This window comes from Neolamprologus brichardi, chromosome 15, assembly GCF_056152115.1.
Source record: "Neolamprologus brichardi isolate AB-2024 chromosome 15, ASM5615211v1, whole genome shotgun sequence".
NCBI lineage: Eukaryota > Metazoa > Chordata > Actinopteri > Cichliformes > Cichlidae > Neolamprologus > Neolamprologus brichardi.
This window is the reverse complement of record NC_142118.1, coordinates 24,287,411-24,307,028: the sequence shown is the minus strand read 5'-3', so window position 1 is coordinate 24,307,028 and position 19,618 is coordinate 24,287,411. Positions and strand designations below refer to the sequence as shown.

General features: G+C 42.2%; 1 protein-coding gene across 4 annotated transcripts in view; it reads right to left on the bottom strand.

The window, feature by feature from the left end:
- The window catches only part of adgrg6 (adhesion G protein-coupled receptor G6), a 105,099-nt gene that overhangs the window by 60,356 nt on the left and 25,125 nt on the right, over positions 1–19,618 (bottom strand). For 3 of the 4 annotated variants that reach the window (XM_006793425.3, XM_006793426.3, XM_006793427.3), the window contains exons 3-6: positions 8,014–8,361; positions 4,998–5,137; positions 4,484–4,763; positions 3,805–3,981 (exon numbers count right to left, since the gene is read on the bottom strand). In XM_006793425.3, the coding sequence (XP_006793488.2) occupies positions 3,805–3,981; positions 4,484–4,763; positions 4,998–5,137; positions 8,014–8,361 (945 nt within the window). The remainder of the gene's footprint in view (positions 1–3,804; positions 3,982–4,483; positions 4,764–4,997; positions 5,138–8,013; positions 8,362–19,618) is intronic. The other variant, XM_006793428.3, reaches the window with a different exon arrangement.

The following is a 19,618-nucleotide window of genomic DNA, read 5'->3' as shown; positions in this document are numbered from 1 at the left end:
ATGAAGAACACAGAAGCGGGGGGTCAACGGGCGGACAGGGCCACTTTCACTTCTAAGAACTCATTTTAAATGATTATTTATTTAAATAATAAAGCACAGCTTTGTGTGGAACTGTGTCTCTCTGGGAGTTCACAAACAGTTTTTAGTGTATACACCTAATTATCAATAAGCTTTATCAGTACAGAACAATCAATTATTCCTGACTCGCCTCAAAAATGTCTAATTCAGTAACAATTAAAGATCACATTGAAATTCCTGAACATTAATTAAACTATTAATTAAACTAAAGCAAAAATCTCAAATATTTGCTTGTTTTGTCCAAAAATCTAAAGACGCATCACATTTTTCTTCAATGACTGACAGCAAATGAAGTTAAAAAGATTCCAGGGCTTTTTCAGACTTTTCCAAACCTTCCCACTGCCGTCACTGCTTCTGTGTAAATGGCATTTATGTGTATCTGAATCCATTCGCACAAGCTGTGACCTGCATTTGAACCTCTGCTACACAAACCTGTGAATGAGTGTGACATCAAATCATTTCTAATCTCCGAGCAGCAGACATCTGCGAATGCGGACTCCCAACACATTTTATTCTCCAGACTAATCCTCTGTTTGTGTTTCCTCCTGCTGCAATTATCCAGTTTCCCTGCAGGGACCAATTAAGTTCATGTCATGTTTATTTATTACTAATTCTGCTGCGATTGCTGCTGAACAAAATGCAGAAGGCCAGCTGCGGAAAATGTGATCATCTAGGGATACGAGCAAAAGTTACTTTCATTATGAGTTAATCTATTGATACGATTACTGATGTTTAATTTATAACATGTGAAAGAAGAGACTTTAATGGTGTTTTAATCCTGGGAACCTCTGGATACTGATGATGTAATGAAAAAAAGTTTAGTTTATCTAACAATGCATTTCTGTATCGCTGGATAATTTGGCTGCAGGGTTATGACAGTATTTAATGCACAGAGAAGAGATGCGTGTTGCATCTGTACAGTATATGGATGCGGATTGCTTTAATACAGGCACCCCAAGTGCCAAAAAAAAATCCTGGTAAAGTCAAGGCTTCAAAGTGCATCTGGAAATTGATGGAAGATGCCACAGAGCATAATCTACAGCTTTCATACACAGCTGATAATCTGAACCTATAATAATCTGAGAATAACATATACAGAACCTTTAAATAACTGCTGCTGGGGAAGATCTTTTGTTTTGTTATTACATTTTGCTGATAATAATAATAATAATAATAATAATAATAATAATAATAATAATAATAATAATAATAATAATAATAATAATAATAATAATAATAATAATAATAATAATAATAATGGATTGGATTTATATAACGCTTTTCAAGGCATCCAAAGCGCTTTACAATGCCACTATTCATTCACTCTCACATTCACACACTGTGACATTCGATTTTTCTACATTAAAGAAACATGAATGCAAAGGCTGCCGTGTTAGAATGATAAAAGAAGACTGTTACATATTCCAGTTCATGCATTAGCACAAGCCAACACACACAAACTCACACTCACACAGGTGCTCACAAGGTGTTAGCAGCACTCACCACTAGCTGGCGCAGTAGTTGTTAAGTGAATACAATGAGGGTAGCAAACTGTGAAGAGAGGGACAGGTTAGTGGGCATGAGTTCCAAAACAATACAGACAAGAATCATTGGAGAGATCTGTAAATGCAAATGTGAGGTTGACACACTTAATAAACAAAAGACAGAAAGTAAGTCATCAGTCACTCAGGCAGCGTTTAATCTTCAGAACATCAGTCAAACCAGTGTAGGTGGTCTGAAGCTCCAGGAATTAGGCAGATCCCTCAAAATCAAAAGTGCGTGTCTGCAGATGTGTGGAGGTTACCCGAAATGAAAAAGCCTGCAGTCTTAAACACTTTATTATGTGTTTTCCATCTACTTACTGATTTAACTGGCTGAAGTGTTGATGTCGCTTTGAAGCTTGTTGTGCACTGTGTGCTGCACCATGTCAAAGCTGTAACATGAAAAACCTCACTCATGTCTCGGTCTATAAAGTCTCTGTATGTGTGGATCTCACAGATAAAGTTTCAGGTACAGCTAAAGTGAATGCCCCCACCCCCCGGAAAAAATAATAATGTCAGCTTCTTACTGTAAGCGCAGGACAATATGGAAGCTTAGTGCAGAATCATGCATTTCTGAAAAACCACCACAAGTCTCAGAGGTAGACAGGCATGCACACACACACACAGACACAGAAGGCTCTTTCTCCAGTGGGTACAGTGTTGGCTGGAATTTCACTAAAACCGCTGTGGCTAACCTCCTGTGGCTATACGCTCGTTTACAAAGCTTTAACTAGGAGGTACTGCAGTGTCGGCGCGCGCACACACGCACACACACACACACTCAAGTACACACAGGTTTGTACCAGTGGGTGTGTATGTGTGCAAAACATGCTAATAAAAACAGTGAGAAATCTTTAATAACTGAGTCATTTAAATGTACATGCTTCCATTCGGAGCAGTACAGTAGCACACATCTGTGTCGGTGTGTTTCACCAGCCAAGTGGGTTTGTGGACCAGAGCAGGAATCACAGCGATTTCTGATCAGCAGCCAAACAGGTTGCTGGAGCTGATTAAGTCACCAGGCACAGCTAAAATCTACCAGAATTTGGTTGAAGTCTGGTTCTATTTTTCCATGCTGATAGCAAACAGACTGAAGTGCTGATTGAAGAGTACCTGGAAGTGTGTGTGTGTGGGAGAGACATGCGACTTCTTGGTGCCACAGTAAATGGGAAGAAAAATGTTTACATGGCAACGTTTAGTGTGCACACTCAGCAAATATGATGTGTTAGAACGTCTCTCGGCTCTTCCTGACTCCTCTGTGTGGACCGCTGGTTCCAGCTAAAGAACAGAGTTTGAGTTTTTTAGTTTCTTCTTCGTGTTTCAGCTTTTCCACATTTGCTCAGTCTAATGTTGTAAATCAAAGAAACGTGTCAGCGCGGCTTCTCGATTTAACCGCCTTTTTTTTGTGTGTTGTGGCAGGCTGTGGGTAATGTAATGCTGACAATGATTCAGACCTCTGGATCGGACGCCACCGCGGTGACGCAGCCCAGTTGACTTGAAACACAATGCTTCCTAGTGTGAAACACGAGGTGTGAGCAGAAGCTTACGGGAACGCTTGATGCAAATGAAAAGCCTCATTTAAATGTGCCTGCTTTTAGCGCCGCTGCTATTCTTAGAGTCCCTCTGTGATGCCTGTGGGATCTCTCTAAAAGCGTCAAACTGGTCATCATTCAACTTCGGTTTAATTTTTTGGGAAGTGGGCAACGATGCAGCGAATCTGCCAAGCGGTTTAGATCGTGACTGAAGATGGCGATGTGTCGGTACAGCCAAAAATCTCCTTCACAGTCAGAGTGCTGTGTGCGCAGATGCCTCAGGGGTCTCATTCATCGCAGAACAGCCAATAAATGATTTAAAAACATGGCGATCGTGCTCCTGCTCTCACTCATTGCCGTCGGGATCAGAATGTGCCGATCCTGGCATTGATCCTTCATTAAAATTTTGATCGTGTTTGAGGTCTGTTTAGATGGCGAAGTGTCAGACTGGACTTCCAGGGAGTGATCTAAGATTAGCAGCTGGATGTGCAGAGAAACAAACAAACTTTCTGATCGCTGCTCATGCCTCCTGGCAGGTCAGTGTGACACCCCTGACCTGCAACACACGTGGCTCTATCACAGCCCATGCAGCACACCCCTGTTCCCGCCATCGTGCTTGTTTAATCACATTTTGATTTCTTTCCTGTACTCACTGCAGCTGAGCGAGGTGTTCGTCTGGGCCAGAGAGGCCGGGATGGTCCAGTAGCTGTTGTCCCAGTCGATGACATTCCCCACGTGGTCACACTTTAAAGCGCCGAGCTGCTGAATCGACATGGCGTAATCCCACATCCGCAGGTTGTAGATGTTCCCATCGAAGCTCTGCTGCTGACCTGAACAAATCCCAGAAAAACAGCACTGAGCATTGCAGAAATGTATTAATTTATTTTCCTCTAAGATCACAATAATAATTCCACATCCTCAAAGTATGCAGTTACATCAATGTCTGCTTAGGTAGAAGCGAGTTAGTAATGAGCTCAGCACGATAGAGCAGGGCTTGAGACTTTCCCGCTTACTAACAGAAGTGACTGCATCACTTATCAAACCAAGGTTACTGTATGTGACATCACAGGGCGCCATGAAATGTCACGCAGAGAATCAGCATTTCAGGTTGGGGTTTTTTTTTTTTTTGCTTTAATATTCTGTCTACGAGTGTGTTTCATCCATTTTATCCTTTAATGCACACAGTTTCACATCTCTTAATCCTGCAGATCCCCAAACCTGTGATTACCGGGTGGTGAAGTTTCTCTGCAGGATGTCTTTAAAGTGGTTTGACACTTTACGTGCACGTCTAACAAAATGCATCAAAAACATAAAACTCGTATTGGAGCTTACTTCCTATCCGGAATTCTCCCCCAGCCTGCACGGAGTGTCCGGTGGAGCTGGAGCAGGCCTTGGCCCAGTAGTTCCCATTGAAGTAAACAGCCACATGTCCATTTGATGATGTCCAGAGGACACAGAAGGACTTCATGGAGTTAGTGAAGTCAGATGGTAAGATGATGTTGTCTATTGGACAGACCACTCCATCGACCACCATCTTCATCCCCGTGCCATCGGAACCAAGACTCAGCAACATGGCACTGCTGTTGTTGGAGTAAGTGAAGATCCATTCTTTCTGTTCAGGGAACGAGAACAATAGCTAACACGAACTTGCTGTGGTGGGATGAATAACACACATGTGCGTATAAATTAAATAATTTAAAGCCCCTAAACGGGTCTATTTTCTTATGATTTGACTTACTTAAGACTGAAGCTGTAAAAAAAAGTTAATGAAATAAAGAAATAAATGACTAAATGGAGTTTAGTCAAATCAAAAAGATCTAAAATAATCAGTGACGTTTATCCAGACCTGCTTCAGGCTGGTGCGCTCCACCTCGAAGCATATGGTCAGCTGACTCAGCGCAGGGATGGAAACAGAATTGGCAACCTTGGTGATCTGCCCGAACCCGCTGCTCATCTTGATCTTGTGGTTCCTCAGGGCCACAGCAACTAAAACGCAGAGATGGACATCGAGAAGAAGGAAGGACGAGAAGTAAAGACAAAAGACGAGAAAAGTAAAAAGGAGGAAAGAAACAGGAAAGAAGCAAGCAACAGCAAAAGGAAACAAGGTGAAAGAGCAAAAAGAATGAAATAAAATTCAGGAAAAATTCAAGATTCAAGATAAAAACGGAAAATAGACAGAAATGAAATAAAAGACAAAATTCCAGAATAAAAGCACCAAAGAATGAAAGAGAGTAAAGATAACAAAAATAGAAAGTAGGAGAAGCAAAAAATGTAAAGAGATAAAAAAAAGAAATCCAGAAATTCAATCAAGGAAAGAAAGAAATGTTTAAAAAAGAAAAAACAAACAAACAGAAGGACAAAAACGGGAGTGAAAACTCAGAATCACAGAAGGGAAAATTACCGAGTCTTTGATTGGTTTTTCAGTTTAAACAGGTCAAATCAAAACTCGATTTCACCCAACAAAGCTAATTATTATTGTTCTGATGTGATTTGGTGATAATATTTGCTTCATGTGCCGAACTTTTTAAATGAAAGCTTGACTGAAAAAAGCAAAGCGGTGACGATGAGTCTGAGTTTGACTCTCAGAAAACAGACGTTTTATCCACAAGCAGCTCCTAACCAGGACCTCAGCCTTTCTCAAGTGTCACGTCAAACAACGTTTCTCAGCAGGAGAGCGGCTCTGGCTGGAGCTGTCATCTCTCACTGCTCACTGGAAAAGCGCTCAAATACGACTACACAGCAAACATGCATGAAGGCAGGTACACACGGTGCATCAACACACTGCAACAGCGTTGGGTCAGTCGGTGACACATCGGACTGTCTGTGACGGAGATGCTCCGGTCTCTTGACTGCACGATAACCTAAATATATGCACCTTCAGTCAGACTGTGCATGAACTCATACAGCTAAAGTCAGGAGGCTGGCCTCCAGCAAGGAGACAATGTAGTTTCCAAGTCCAATTCAGCCTCTCATACAAACCAGGAAATTGATTGACTGATTATACTTTTTATCACTGATGAAACAACTGGTGTGGAAACACTTCCCTCTGTTTTTATCACAAAAAACCTTTAGATGATAAATGTTTCTGATTTAGGAACAGCTTTGTTGTCATGGTGTTAAGCTGGAGCTAGGAGCTGTACACAGGCATTGATGGCAGGTGTCTTAACGTGTTGGTGAATGAAGAGTAGGGAGTGCAATGACACTGGACACCTGGTACTAAACAACAAAGCCTTTCCACTCTCCAGTCCTATGTCCAACATTTCCTGGCCCGACAAACTGCCCTGAAATCCATGCTAAGCTAACGCTATATGTTATCTGCACCTGTTGGTTCATCCAGAGACCGTGAGGCCCCTTCACATGATTCAAGGCTTTATGCCAGGGGTGTCAAACTCATTTTACCACAAACTTTGACCTTAAGTGGGCCAGTTATGAGTTTAATTGATTTCTTTCTTTGCTGTGACAAAGAAAGAAATCTGTCAGCGCAACTCTTTGGACTTAAACTGTAATAAATAAATATGTAAAATTGCAGAAAAAGTTCTGCTAGCCCATTTTCGATACTGTCCATTAGATTTTAACTCTAGACTTAAAAAATTGATTTTTATGGTAGAAAGTGAAAAACAGAAACCTTTCTGTTTTTCACTGAGGTTTTATTAGAGATAAAGCTATGTGTTTTGTTATTTGGCAGAATTTGTGAAAGTTGAAATTTCTTCGGAATTGAACAGCAGAAATGAGGTTGCAACGAGACGTCAGCACTGATGGTGTGTCCATGTATATACCATCGGGTGAACGCGCTGTACTTTGTGTTTACATCTTTTTGCAGAGTCTGTTTACCTGTTCTTTCATCGTTTGCTGTTTCAGCTGTTTGGTGGTCGTTAAAATGGTTTTGTGAGCTTTTAGCTGAGATTCTGAGGTTCCCGTGGATACCACACACGTCTATGTTTAAATAACAGATCTCTGTACATCACATTAAACCAGATGTCTGTGAAGGTTCTCAGTCATCCAGGTCATCGTAGTCAAAGGAGCTTGCAAAGAAAAGCGTCTGGACTTCTTTAAGTTACTTGAAGACGTTTCACCTCTCATCCGAGAAGCTTCTTCAGTTAGGGTTATATCTGGGACTCTCCACCATTTGACCTTAGAACTGAAGAAGCTTCTCGGATGAGAGGTGAAACGTCTTCAAGTAACTTAAAGAAGTCCAGACGCTTTTCTTTGCAAGCTCCTTTGACCATTAAACCAGATGTTCTCCCTCTCATCTCCGGTAATGGGGCATTGGGGTTCAGCGGGTTAATTGTTTATCTTACTGTAAATTACTTTGTGCAGTACGAACGGCCATAAGGGAGGTTTTTTCATATGTATCATTCCTATCAAATTAAAGTCCCACCCGCGTCCGCATGGATTCTCAGCAGGGCTATCAATAACTGACATATGAAATTATCTCATGGGCTGGATATAATTGTATGCCGTATGTGGCCAGCGGGCCGTACATTTGACACCCCTGCTTTACTTACTGGTTTTTACCAGTTTGAAACTTTGCAGTATGCTGCACACATACACCCTCCATCTGTGAGTACATAAACACTGGCTGGTTGTTGGACTGCTAATGGTCGGCTGCAAAGATTTCACATGTCAGCAAACCAAAGTGGGTTCACACCTGCGTGAGAAAAACCTCCTGGACCAAATTCTCCTTGATTAAACACTGTGTGTTACATGTGCATTTGTAATCCTCATACTGTAACATCGGCCCTTTGATGTAACCAAATGAGCCGTCCTTGTCACCAAACCCATCCTCAAACTCTTATTGTTTAATGCCTGACTTAGTTAAGACACAGCTGAAGATCAGGACCCTGTTGGCGGCTTTCACCTACCATGTTGGAAGCTAACTCTGAAGCCTTTCTTCTGCACACTGAAGTCGGAGGTAAAAGACAGCACCATCTGGTTCCCCGTTGAGTTTAGCATCAGCCCGTTGGCCGTCAGACCACAGAACACAACTTCAGCGCTGCCTGTATTCACCTTCACCCAGTCATAGATGCATCTTGGCGCCTCCTCCAGTTCAAAGTCCAGGAAGGACAGCTGGATAATGAAGCCGGTGGGGGCCTGCATGATCCACCTACAGTTGTACGAATTGGGGTATCTCTGGGGATAGCACGGTGATGTGATTTCTCCCCGGGCCTCCGTTAGCACCAGGTTACAGTTTGTGGAGGCGCAGCCCAGTACTGGGGGTGATAAATTCATGAGTGTTCACACTGTGACAACCTTCAATGAGGCAGCAACATAACGGAGACAGGACGCTTAGTAAACAAGGACACGGGGATAAGAATGAGACAAAGAGTACAGGACTACAAGGCCATAAGACGTGAAACAGACAGGGAACAGACATATTTCATACAATCTTTAGAAGTCAAAAGGCAAAGTAGTTCTCACGGACAAACGCAGCCCAGTCAGCCAGTCAGGGATCAAGAAAGGTTTTCAAGAAGGACTCAGAAGACAAACCCAGTACGTTTTATTGTTGTTTACAGGACAAGAAGATAAGATGCAAGAAGAGTAGTTCAGGAGTAATCTTGGAGCAATTGCACTTCAGTTATGAGCCAGAACAACTCGTGCAGTTAATCCAGAGTGTAATCAGTCAAACTAGCAGACTGACACCACAACCAGACTCTTGCAAGTTTACATTGAAAACACACAAGCATGCACATGCAAAGTGAGTGAGTCACCCTTGTTTCAAGAAGCAGTCAAATTCTTAATTTTTAAACAAAAATATGAAAATCTTGGCAGAAAAAAAAACAAGAGCAGCTGTGTTCAGTTCTCTGAGATCCAAAGAAAACCACTTTCATTTAAAGGTACCGATACATGCTGCGCTTCGGCCGGCTGAGATTCCATATTTAAGTTAATATAAAGTCATATTTCACATTTTCACATCCCGGTAACGGGGCCACGTATAGCCCTATCCACCTCCAACCGTAAAACGTTGGCTGTTAATGGAGCTTGATTTAAATTTTTGTAAACATGAAACACGTTGGCCTTCATCGTCCTTAACAACAACTGGAAACAAGAACGTTTCCTAAGGAAAAAAAATAATAACAGACAAGAGCTGAAATGGAAAGTGGAAAGAATGGTTTGCCTCTCTCGCTCGGAGCAACAATGGCCCCCGTTGATCTCAGGCTCGGCCTTTGCGGCAGCCAAAACCACAGCCAACGTCAGAAACACCAGCATGCATGTGCACGCGTCTCAGAGCCCTCGCTCCAATAAGAAAAGTTTGGCAGTGTAACATTTCTCACAGTCGTCTTATTTCATATTCATATGTTTTACTGTAGAAACTGACAGCTCCGCGCCTCGCTCGTGGGAACAGAAGCAGATGAGGTGAAGCTCATGCATCGTTCTGGTAAATGTTTTTAACCAAGTGCAGCAGACTTTAAATTACGAGCGGCTGAAACGATCGTGGCATGTTGCCAGATCCTGAAACGCTTTCAGGTTTCTATAGCGCTGCTTTAATCAAAAATAAGGAGACAGCTGCTCAAACAGCTAAATCATGGCCGCTAATCCTTTGAGCCACCAGTCATAACATGAAAAAGGAGTCATTTAAAATCATTTAAATGCATTTAAATAAGCGAATTGCCACACATTTACCTCCTTTCACAAATATTTGTACGTATGAGTGACCTGAGGAAGGGGTCAGTGTTTCTCTGCTAATGGAACCTCCTCGACATGATGCTTCTTCACAGATTCCCAAAAACACACATAAGGAGTCTTTGCAGAGTGCTGTGTTACTGTTACTCAATCAGAGTAGGTGTTCCCCAGCCTTCACATCCAATTGGTCGATCAAATGTACGAGCCTAGCTCAGGCATATCCTCGGACACGCCTACCATCCACAGTGATGGTCAAGGAGTATTTAGGAATCTCCCAGCTGTGTCCATTAGAGACCTCTGCCTAAGAAACCGTGATCACCTTCGTGCTTCATGTTTTTTTAATTCTGTGGATTCAGGGTTTGTTTACACTGTGACGAGGCTAGTTGCCTATCTGGTGATCGGTGATTTCAGAGGACACGGGACACAAAAACCTGCACATACACACCACTCACGGGTGGTGACAAACTCTTGCTGACTGTGTCCCAAAAAAGGTTTTAAATGCTTTCTGCCGCTGTAAGCCATACTCCAGCTGTGCTTCTGCCTTTTAATGCACCTGGCTTTGGCTAAATTGAAAAGTTGAAACCGTGGAGCATGAGGTTATATCCCCCCCCCCCCCCCATTTATTGCACCCCTCTCTCCTTGAGTCATTTATGTTCTACAAGCAATTTACCGAAAGCATCCTGAACATGTCGGATCAACAGGGGGTGATGTAGGATTTCTATGCTGACAGAAATACACATGCAGACTCTGACTGCACAGGTGCACGCAAACACATTCACAGCACACATGGCAAATTTATGCACAAAAATTCCACTCCTCCTAAGTGTGCTTGTGTGTGTGTGAGTGTGAGTCTCAGCTAAACCTTTTGCTCCCATTAAAGTGGTTCAGCGTGAAATTTTAGGAACATTTGGATGTAACATCAAAAAGCACCAAGCTTTTTTTCCTCCCTTCCACTAATGGAAAAGCTAGACGTTGCCACACGATTCAGAAAACAGCTTCCCTCTCTCGCTCTTTCCCAGCTCTGCTTCTCTCTCTTCCTCTCACACACACACACAAAATGAGTGTTTCCCCATGTCTCTTGGGGAGTGTAGACTTTTCTTGGTGAAACCCTCCATCTCTCCTGATTCCCTGATTTCATTCAGGATAGGCTTTGTGTCTGTAGAGGGGGGGGGGGGCATTTGTAAGTCGCACAGTTCATCCCTCAAAAGCCTAAAAGCTGCCTCTCAAGTTTCTGGCAGTGCAACTTCACATTTCTCTGGATTCTCTCGTCTCCAACTCAGCTTTACAAGCTGTGAACAGCCGACCCTCCAGATTGACTCTAATGGCTGGACCTTCATCAGCCAACATTTTAATATTCAGCCATAATATTTTTAAATTCACTAACTGATTTGATTATCTCACCAACACTAACAAGATGCTGACGCTCTCCCTGAGTGCACTCTAAGTGTCCAAATACCATTGGTCTGACCCGTCCTGCGTGCTTCTGTTTGACTGCAGCTGGTCTGAGTGTCGATATCTTCAAGATCAGAGCAGCGAAGGCAGGAAAAAAAAAAGGGTTTCATGTTTTCAGCCTGAATATCAAACTACAAGGCTCACAGACTCTGACGCTTCTCTTTCATGTCTCTTCAGCACACTGCCTGCACAATGTGCTGGCTGAATATAGCAGGATGCCCTGGACATTGTTTATTCAATGGATTTAAAGGTGCTGGGTGTAATTCACTTAGTCTGGCATAATTAGTCATTTCCTGTCCAAATGTTCCTTCAGTTTCCAAGATCAAAGACGGCAACATCAGTGACAGTCAAAATGTCTTTCAGCTCCAATAAAACAGTCAGTGAGCCTGGTCTCTTTAACATCCAGGCGTCCGTGAAACAGGGCTTGAGCAGAGTTAGGAGGCAGCAGAAAGTCACAAAACTAGCTGATATCTCAAGATGTTACATCATGTTTTCACTAAAGTATTACTAAATAAATAAATAAATAAAAAAATCTATAGCACTAGTATAATCAGGGATGTCACCAAAACCAATATTTACATTACCTTTCAGTACTAAAATTCTGAAAAGATGACAGTACTTTGTTTTTTGTCAGATAGGGTTGTTAAAAGAGAGTGATATTTGGGTACCAATAAAGATTACTATCAAATTAGATGCTTTTCATTTCATTCATTTTCAACAACATACCAACAGTGCCATCTTTGTCTCCTCCATCTGACACACAGCCCCTCCCCCCACTAGCAGCTGAACACACGGGCAACATCTTAAATACAGATACTCTGGTATCCAAGAGATGTGGCTTTGCTTTTGTGTTCTTTTTACTTTTCAGGTGTCAAGCCTCCACCTATTGGCCAGTTCAAAGTGGACTGGCATGTGTCTATTGGCTGGTCTAGGCACAGTGGGCCAATCACTCTCCGGGGATCACTACAAATGAGCAACTCCCTGGCCAGCTGGTGGCTGCTGGCTTCTGCTTTATGACAATAGACACATGCCAGTCAACTTTGAACTGGCCAATAGGTGGAGGCTTGACACCTGAAAAGTCAAAAGAACACAAAAGCAAAGCCACATCTCTTGGCACGTAACATCCACAAAGCTCCCATTTCAACAATACTAAAGTATAAAACAGTTTGAAAATATTAACAACACCTTAATGCGAAGTTATCATTAAGAGAGGTGGCTAATATTACAAAGATCATCTTAATGTTACTGTCATGGCCTGGGTCTGATGACCCAGAGCTCATGTATTTCTTGTATATGTTTATTTTTCCGCACGGTGGTTTTCTATTCCTTTTTGTTCTCCTTCTCCGTGTGTGCTCCCGGAGGTTTTGGGGTCACTGAGGGGACTGCGACCCGGAAGTGTTCCCGCACTGGAGGCTGCTGCACCTGCCGCTCGTTAGCCTTCACCAGCTGCAGTTGATGGCCTCATGATGAGCGTCCTTTCTAAGAAGGTGGCGGAGCTCCAGTCGGCGCGGGATTATACTAAGTCAAACCTGTAAAGTGCCTCCATCGATGAGTGTGTTTGTGAACGACATTGCTACTGAAGGTTGCCTGCTGAGCTGTGTGTGTTTTTGTGTCACCAGGAGTCGGGAATCAGGTTTTTTCACTGTTATGGACACGTGCACTGTGTGGGATTCATAGAGGAATCGCCATGGGAGCCACAGTGCTGGATTTGCATATAGTTGTTGTTTTTGTCCACTCACCATAAATAAATCCACTGTCCTTCACTAAAAGAGTCTCGCGTTTGGGCCCTACTTTCCTCAACTCCACGGTCCACCTTCGCTGACCGTGACAGTTACTCATTGTTGTAGGATAACAGCTATTTGTATCTCTCAAAATTTTTGATCAGAGATGTGAGAAATCTACCAGCAAACAGACAGAAACAGAAGTAGTCTACCAGGTCTGCATTATCAGCACTGAAGAATGAAGCCAAACCCACCAAACACACAGGAAGTAAACTGGGCTCAATAAATTTGCACAAACATGTATATATATTGAATGACTCTTCAATTTGTTACCTGTTGTGTCTAAAATGGGATCGACTATTGTTTGGTGTTGAGTTTGAATTCCTAATATCATGAAACACCTACTTACAACTACTATTAGTAGTTGCAGTAGTAGGGTATAAACACCAGAACAGGGAAAATGCCAACTTTTAAAACTCTGCCTAAGCAAATATCTCAAATATGTATGTGGGAAATGAAAGAACACGGTTGTAATACCAGAGAAGGTAAAAATATTTGTGAATTAATCATTACAGTGTGTTCATATACTTCAGCAATACACAGGGTCTCTGTATGTGAGCAAACCAAACATCCTTGGCCTGTATCTCATAAAGAGCGTCTCCTGCTTCAAAGGAAGCATGGCTGTACATGGCACACTGCCAGGTCTGCCACCATCTTCATGCAATTATCTTTCATCTTTTCCTCATCAGCCACTGAATACTCTCTCTATAAGATTATACAGTAAAACTAAATCAACGCTTTGCAGCAAGAGAATGATTTGCCAAATAAAAAGACAGGAGACTTCCATTTCCCTCTTCAAAGTCAAGTCAAAGTAAACTTTATTGTCTTGACGACGAAGCCCAAAGTTCAGCTGCAAGGGTGAGGTGTTCCAATGCTGAACAACACCAGTGGAAGAAATGATCACAGAAATTATGAAATCATTTCAAAAGAGTAGGGCAGTTTGCTACACAAGCACAAGATTCCACAGATGGCTGCAAACATATTTTCATATTTGTTTGTTTTAAAAGGATCCCTCCAGTTTATTCAGGCTGCTGGAAATAGCAAACCATCAATTGTGCTGTTGAGGTCTGCTGAATCTGTGGTTTGTTTTAAACAACTGCTGAAAGCTCTTCTTTATGGTTTAGCCTTCCTTTAATCTTCCCCCATTACTTTCGACCATAGTTTGCATCTCTTTGCATGTTTGTGTGTATGTTGGAGTGAATGGTTTATTATGTGCTTGTATGTTGAAGTGTGTATACTTATCGTGCAATAAACATTTGTCAAATTACAAATGGCTTGCTTTAGTAGAAACTAGATTTTTCCCTAAACAAGAGTAAAAAAAACAAAAAATGGTACAAAGACAAAGTGCTCTTTATTAGCATTATTAGCATCTGAAACAGGCTTGTATGAAAATTAAAAGCCAGGCTTTGAATTACAGTTGTTTGAATTTTACCTGTAATCATACTTTACTACAAATCCTAAATCCGACCTTATCCTGACTGTCTCGTTAAATTTATATCATTAGGCTGTTAGTTCTGTGGTGTGTGGAAGAAGATGGGCAAGGTGGCCTGAAATTCCCCAGATGGGTCATTGTTTTAACAGAGGGGAGGGGCCTCAATTAAATAACACAGCTGCCTGCTGCACTCATGGTGTCACTGCTCTGCTAAGCCAGTGGTTCCCAAACTTTTTTTTGCTAGCCCTCCCCCCTCCCCTGTTTTACAAGAATAATGTTCGTGTCACGCTGTGCGCACGTCATTGTTTACATGAGATGAATTGCAGAATAGCAGATAGAGACAAAATACCGTTTCTGTTAATCTGACTGTTAATCTTCAGGTTTTACACGCTTAAATATACACACACAGTTACTGTCCCTCCATTTACAAGGGCAGAGGCGTCACGGTGTGATTATTTTACGTGTAGATGTTTTTTTTCCTGTATAATAATATTCAACATTGCTATCAATACATTTTTCAAAAAATGCCTCTCTGTGCAAAATGGGTTTAAACACATAAACAACTGTGGGATACTGTCTGTCCATGATTTGAACCCAGGGAACAAATTGTGGCAGGATCAGCCTGATGTTATTTGTATCCCACTGTAACTTTACTGTATAAAGAGCTAACATCTCCAAAATGTCAGCAGTAGTTAGTCATTACAACAAGTGTTTGTGAACTAAAAATCAAGAATGTGGGATACTGTTTGTCCGTGATTTGAACAGCCCAGCGCGTGCTCCCAACAAGGGAAAAGCAATTCTGCAGGGGAGACCTACCTCGGCACTTGTGCAGGTGAAACCAAAGGGCAGATATGCTTCACCATATTTTCTAGTCTTTGGCTTAGAATGAAGTTGGTTTGGAAACATATTCAGCGATGCTTCATCTCCTGCTTTGCGTTTCTGTAGGCGCCCCGTGGTAGCAGTGTCCAAGAGTTTTGTTTTTTTCCCCCTCTTTACAGGTACAGCCTTAATATTCAAAAACTGTATTTGGAACATTTCTGTTGGCTGAGGCGGGACAATAGGCCTCAGTGTGTATGTATGTACACAGTCACACCTTTGTAGTGTGACTACAAAGTAGTCTGTTTACTACAGTTTACTACAGTAGACTGTAGTAAACAGATTCACACGGCTCTGAATCCGACACCCTGGGACAACCTCAGCAGCTGGATCAATCAAACCTAAACTCTTTCTCTTTTCTCTGCTTGCCTCTTATTAATGTGATGACATTTCTCTGGCAGCTCCATGCAGCTGATAAACCCTGACGTGTGTGTGTGTGTGTGTGTGTGTGTGTGTGCGTGTGTGTTTAGTGGTGGGTGTGGGTGTATTCGCCAATCAGGAAAAAAAGCAGAACAGCAGACAGGAAGTCCACCCATGCAAATATGACTGTGCTGATAAGCAAATGTGGGAAATGAGGAGAGATTTGTTTCACAATAATCTGTTAGACTGACACAATAACTTCAGGGTGGGAGGGGCCGAGGAGTGGCACACTTCACTGCGCAGCGTTCCTCTTCCTGCTCTTTGCTGTTCTTACTTCTCTTTTTCCTCTTTTCTTCTCCTCTTGTTTCCAAATTTCTTTTCACCCCCCTCTGTCTTATTCTCCCTTCTACTCTTGTTTCCTTTCCTTTTTTCTCCAATCCATCCATCTTCCCTTTTCCTTTTCATCTTTTTACTTTTCTTGTTTCCCTTTCTCTTCTTCGGTTTCCTCTTCTTGACTTTACCATGCTTCCTCTCTCGTTATTGTTTCTTATTCAACTTTCACTTGTTTTCCTTTTTTCCTTCTTGTTTCTTCACTTCTTCTCTTCTTCCATCCTTTCCATCAGTTTCCCATTTCCTCCTGACTCCCTTTTCATCTCTTCTTGTATGCCTTCCTCTATTTTTCTCATTTTACCTTATTTCTCTTCCTCTGCTTTCTATGACATCTTTCCTCTTGTTTCATCCTTTCTTTTTTTCTTGTTTCCTTTCCTCTTTTTCTGTTCTTTACTGTCCCTTTTCCTTTCCTTGCCCCCTCCAGTTTCTTCCCCTCTCTTCATCAATTCCTTGCTTTCATCTGGTCAGTCCACTTCTTGCCCCCTTGTCTCCTTCTGCTTGTGTTTAGCAATGTAATAAAACAAACGATCTTCGCATCTCTCCGTTAGAGGTGTGATCTGCTGACTGTTATTTCAGCGGTAGCACATTAATGCCTCCTTGCTGGCTCCAAGTCACCTTCACTGCTGATAATCAGAGCAGGAGGAAAACTTTACGGCCTCCCCCTCGTTCATGATGAAGAGGACGCTCTGCAGCTCGACTGTTAACTAATGATGTGAGTTAGGGAGAGAGAGTGGACAGGAGCAGTCTATTTCCTGCTAATGTCTCCTTAAATTTCTGTCGCAGTTAACGGAGGAATCATTAGGAACGTGTGTAACGAGCGGAGGATTAGCACTGGCACAGCTGTACGCATTTACATTTAGATGGGTGGTTGGTTTTGGCAGCAGCTTGTCACACATTGAGAGGAGGATGATTTCACCACTACAGAATTAATTTGAAAGGTTAATATTTTATGATCCTGGCAGCATTGAGTGTTTCTCTGTGGACTGCTATAAATTTCACCCTGTGTGTATCAATTGGATTAAAGCAAGAGAATCAAAGCCAAGCCAAACAGAATGAAAATGGGATTTATTTACAGGAAATGTGATGGAGACACAAATTATCAGCAGATTCTGCTGACAGAATAAAAATTGGGACTGAATGAAATAGTTTATTCATTTTTACCTATAAGCCGAGAGCTGACAGTGAGCCATGTTCTGGGTCATCCCAAGGAGAGGAGAGGAAATAAGAAAAACAGAAGGAAGCAAAAAGGAAGCATCTTCTGATCAGGACGAAGACAAGAACAGGAAGAGGAGAGAGGAGGAAAAATGAAAGAACAGAGAAGGGGAAGCACAGAGGACAGAAAACAGGAGAAAGAGGAAATGACGGACGGTCAGAGACATTGGATAAAGGAAATTGTTTGGAAGTAGATAAGAGAAAATAAGGAAAGGAAAGGACGAAGGAATGTCTCAGAGGTGTACGTAAATAAATGGAGACAAAAAATATTTTAAAAAATCAAAGGAAAGGACAGCAGGGACAGCATGTGAAGGAAAGAAAGGTGGGGAGAGCCAAAAAAAAAAAAAAACGTGACAAAAGGGCAACAAATAGAAGAGAAGTGACAGGAAAAGGAAGTAATTAAAAAAAGAGGGCAAGAATGAAAAGGGACTCGTGGGTAAAGGCGAACTGCAGAGATTAGACAGGAAACGTGTGTGTGTGTGTCGCTGTCTTTCCTGTTAAAGATAAAAGATCATAATGAACCTTCTCATGTCTTTGGGGAGGCTTCTGTCCCTGTTTGGCAGAGAGGACTCATATTCAGCTCGTTAGAGGCAGAAAGCTGATGAAGTAGAAGTCAATTTAAAACTCCACCTCTCATCCTTTAGATTGAATAAATACTTAATATATTTGCATCAGGAACAGGACACAAACAACCGGTGCACAGTGTGTTTGTGCTCTGCTCCAGAGAGGAGATAGCCGTGCAGGACTGCTGTACCGGCAGGCTGAAACATCAGCTTCAGCAGCAGTTCAACTGACTGAACAAAGCACACACAGAGACACACAAAGACACACAAAGACACACACGCACACACACACATAAACGAGGCTGAAAAGCATTCAGTTAACTCAAGTATTACATATTTTTTTGTTTCAGTGAGAGTGTAAACAGCCTGTTTGTACAGAGTACAGATGACGCAACACACACACACAGTTTTAGTGTTTCCACTTCAGTGTGTGTGTGTGCGTGTGTGTGTGTGTGTGTGTGTGTGTGGCTGTGGTTTTGTTAAAAGTAGGAGGTGAGATCAGGTTGGGCACAGGCTACTGGGATGGCTTGCTGCTTTATTAGCTTCTGTGTGTGTGTGTCTGTGTGTGAACTTTCACAGCTGCTTCATGGAGACAGAACCAAACTTTTCTTGTATGATGTAAATCATTGAGTTGACTCAGGTTAAAGTTAGTGTGTTTGAGTGAAGGAGGTTTGTGGTCTTGAGGTACAGTGAAAGCAAAGAAGTGTGTGTGTGTGTGTGTGTCCTTCACACCTTCATTCACTCCTGCTAATTCACCCTCCTGAGTTTCCTGACAGCCACAAAAAAAAAAGCATGTGACAAACAACATACAAACAACACGTAGCTTTAATTACCAGCATCCACGCAACGTGTGAAACACGTCAACAGGTTGCAGGGCCGAGGCTAATGATCTGATCTGCTGAGCTGCTAATTACTGGCTGTGTGTGTGTGTGTGTGTGTGTGTGTGTGTGTGTGTGTGTGTGTGTGTGTGTGTGTGTGTGTGTCAGAGGCTTGCCTTTTCCCAACACTCTTCATTTTTCATAACTACAGACTTTACACAATTTGAGCCCAGATTCCAGCTCAACACGCTGTTCCACTGGAATCACTGACTGAGGAACATTTATGTAATTAAATTAGTCCTCAGAAATATTTTTACTCACTTCTTCCACAGTACAGGTGTGTCTTCAAAAACTGCTGCTACTGTCCAAGATTCTCTTTCATGGTTGATTATCAGAAAGGTCACAGACTTCCTGCTTATTTAGATTTATTTGCAGAGGAGATGCCCAAGTTTGTAGTTCATGCAAGATTACGTTTTTTGAACGAGGTCATGCCTGAACACTTTGCATGCATCGTGTTTAAATACTTCTGTTTGATGGTTGAGAGGAAGAAATGATTGTATGATTAACAAATGACAAAGGGAAGCAACACACACCCTGGGTTGTTGGGTCACGATTAGCTGAGGTATGGCCACACGAGTTCATCCCTCTTTGAAACAGAGCAGTCCAGAGAGGGTTAACAAGCCTGACAATAAAGACAAAACATTTTTTTACTGTCCACATACTTTTAGGTCGACTGAATATTAGAATTACACAGTGTTATGTTTGGAAATACATGTGTCTACTTTGCTGTGTGTCTACATTTACGTTGAGAGACGTCTTCCAGCTACTGACCAAAGCCTGCCACATTGTGCTCGGAGAAATTTTTAGATGAAACAAAGTCGACATCTAGAAGATGTTGTTTCCTGCAGCAGTTCCCACACAGAATACTGAAACCAGTCCTGACGGGAAGCCCGACATGTGGG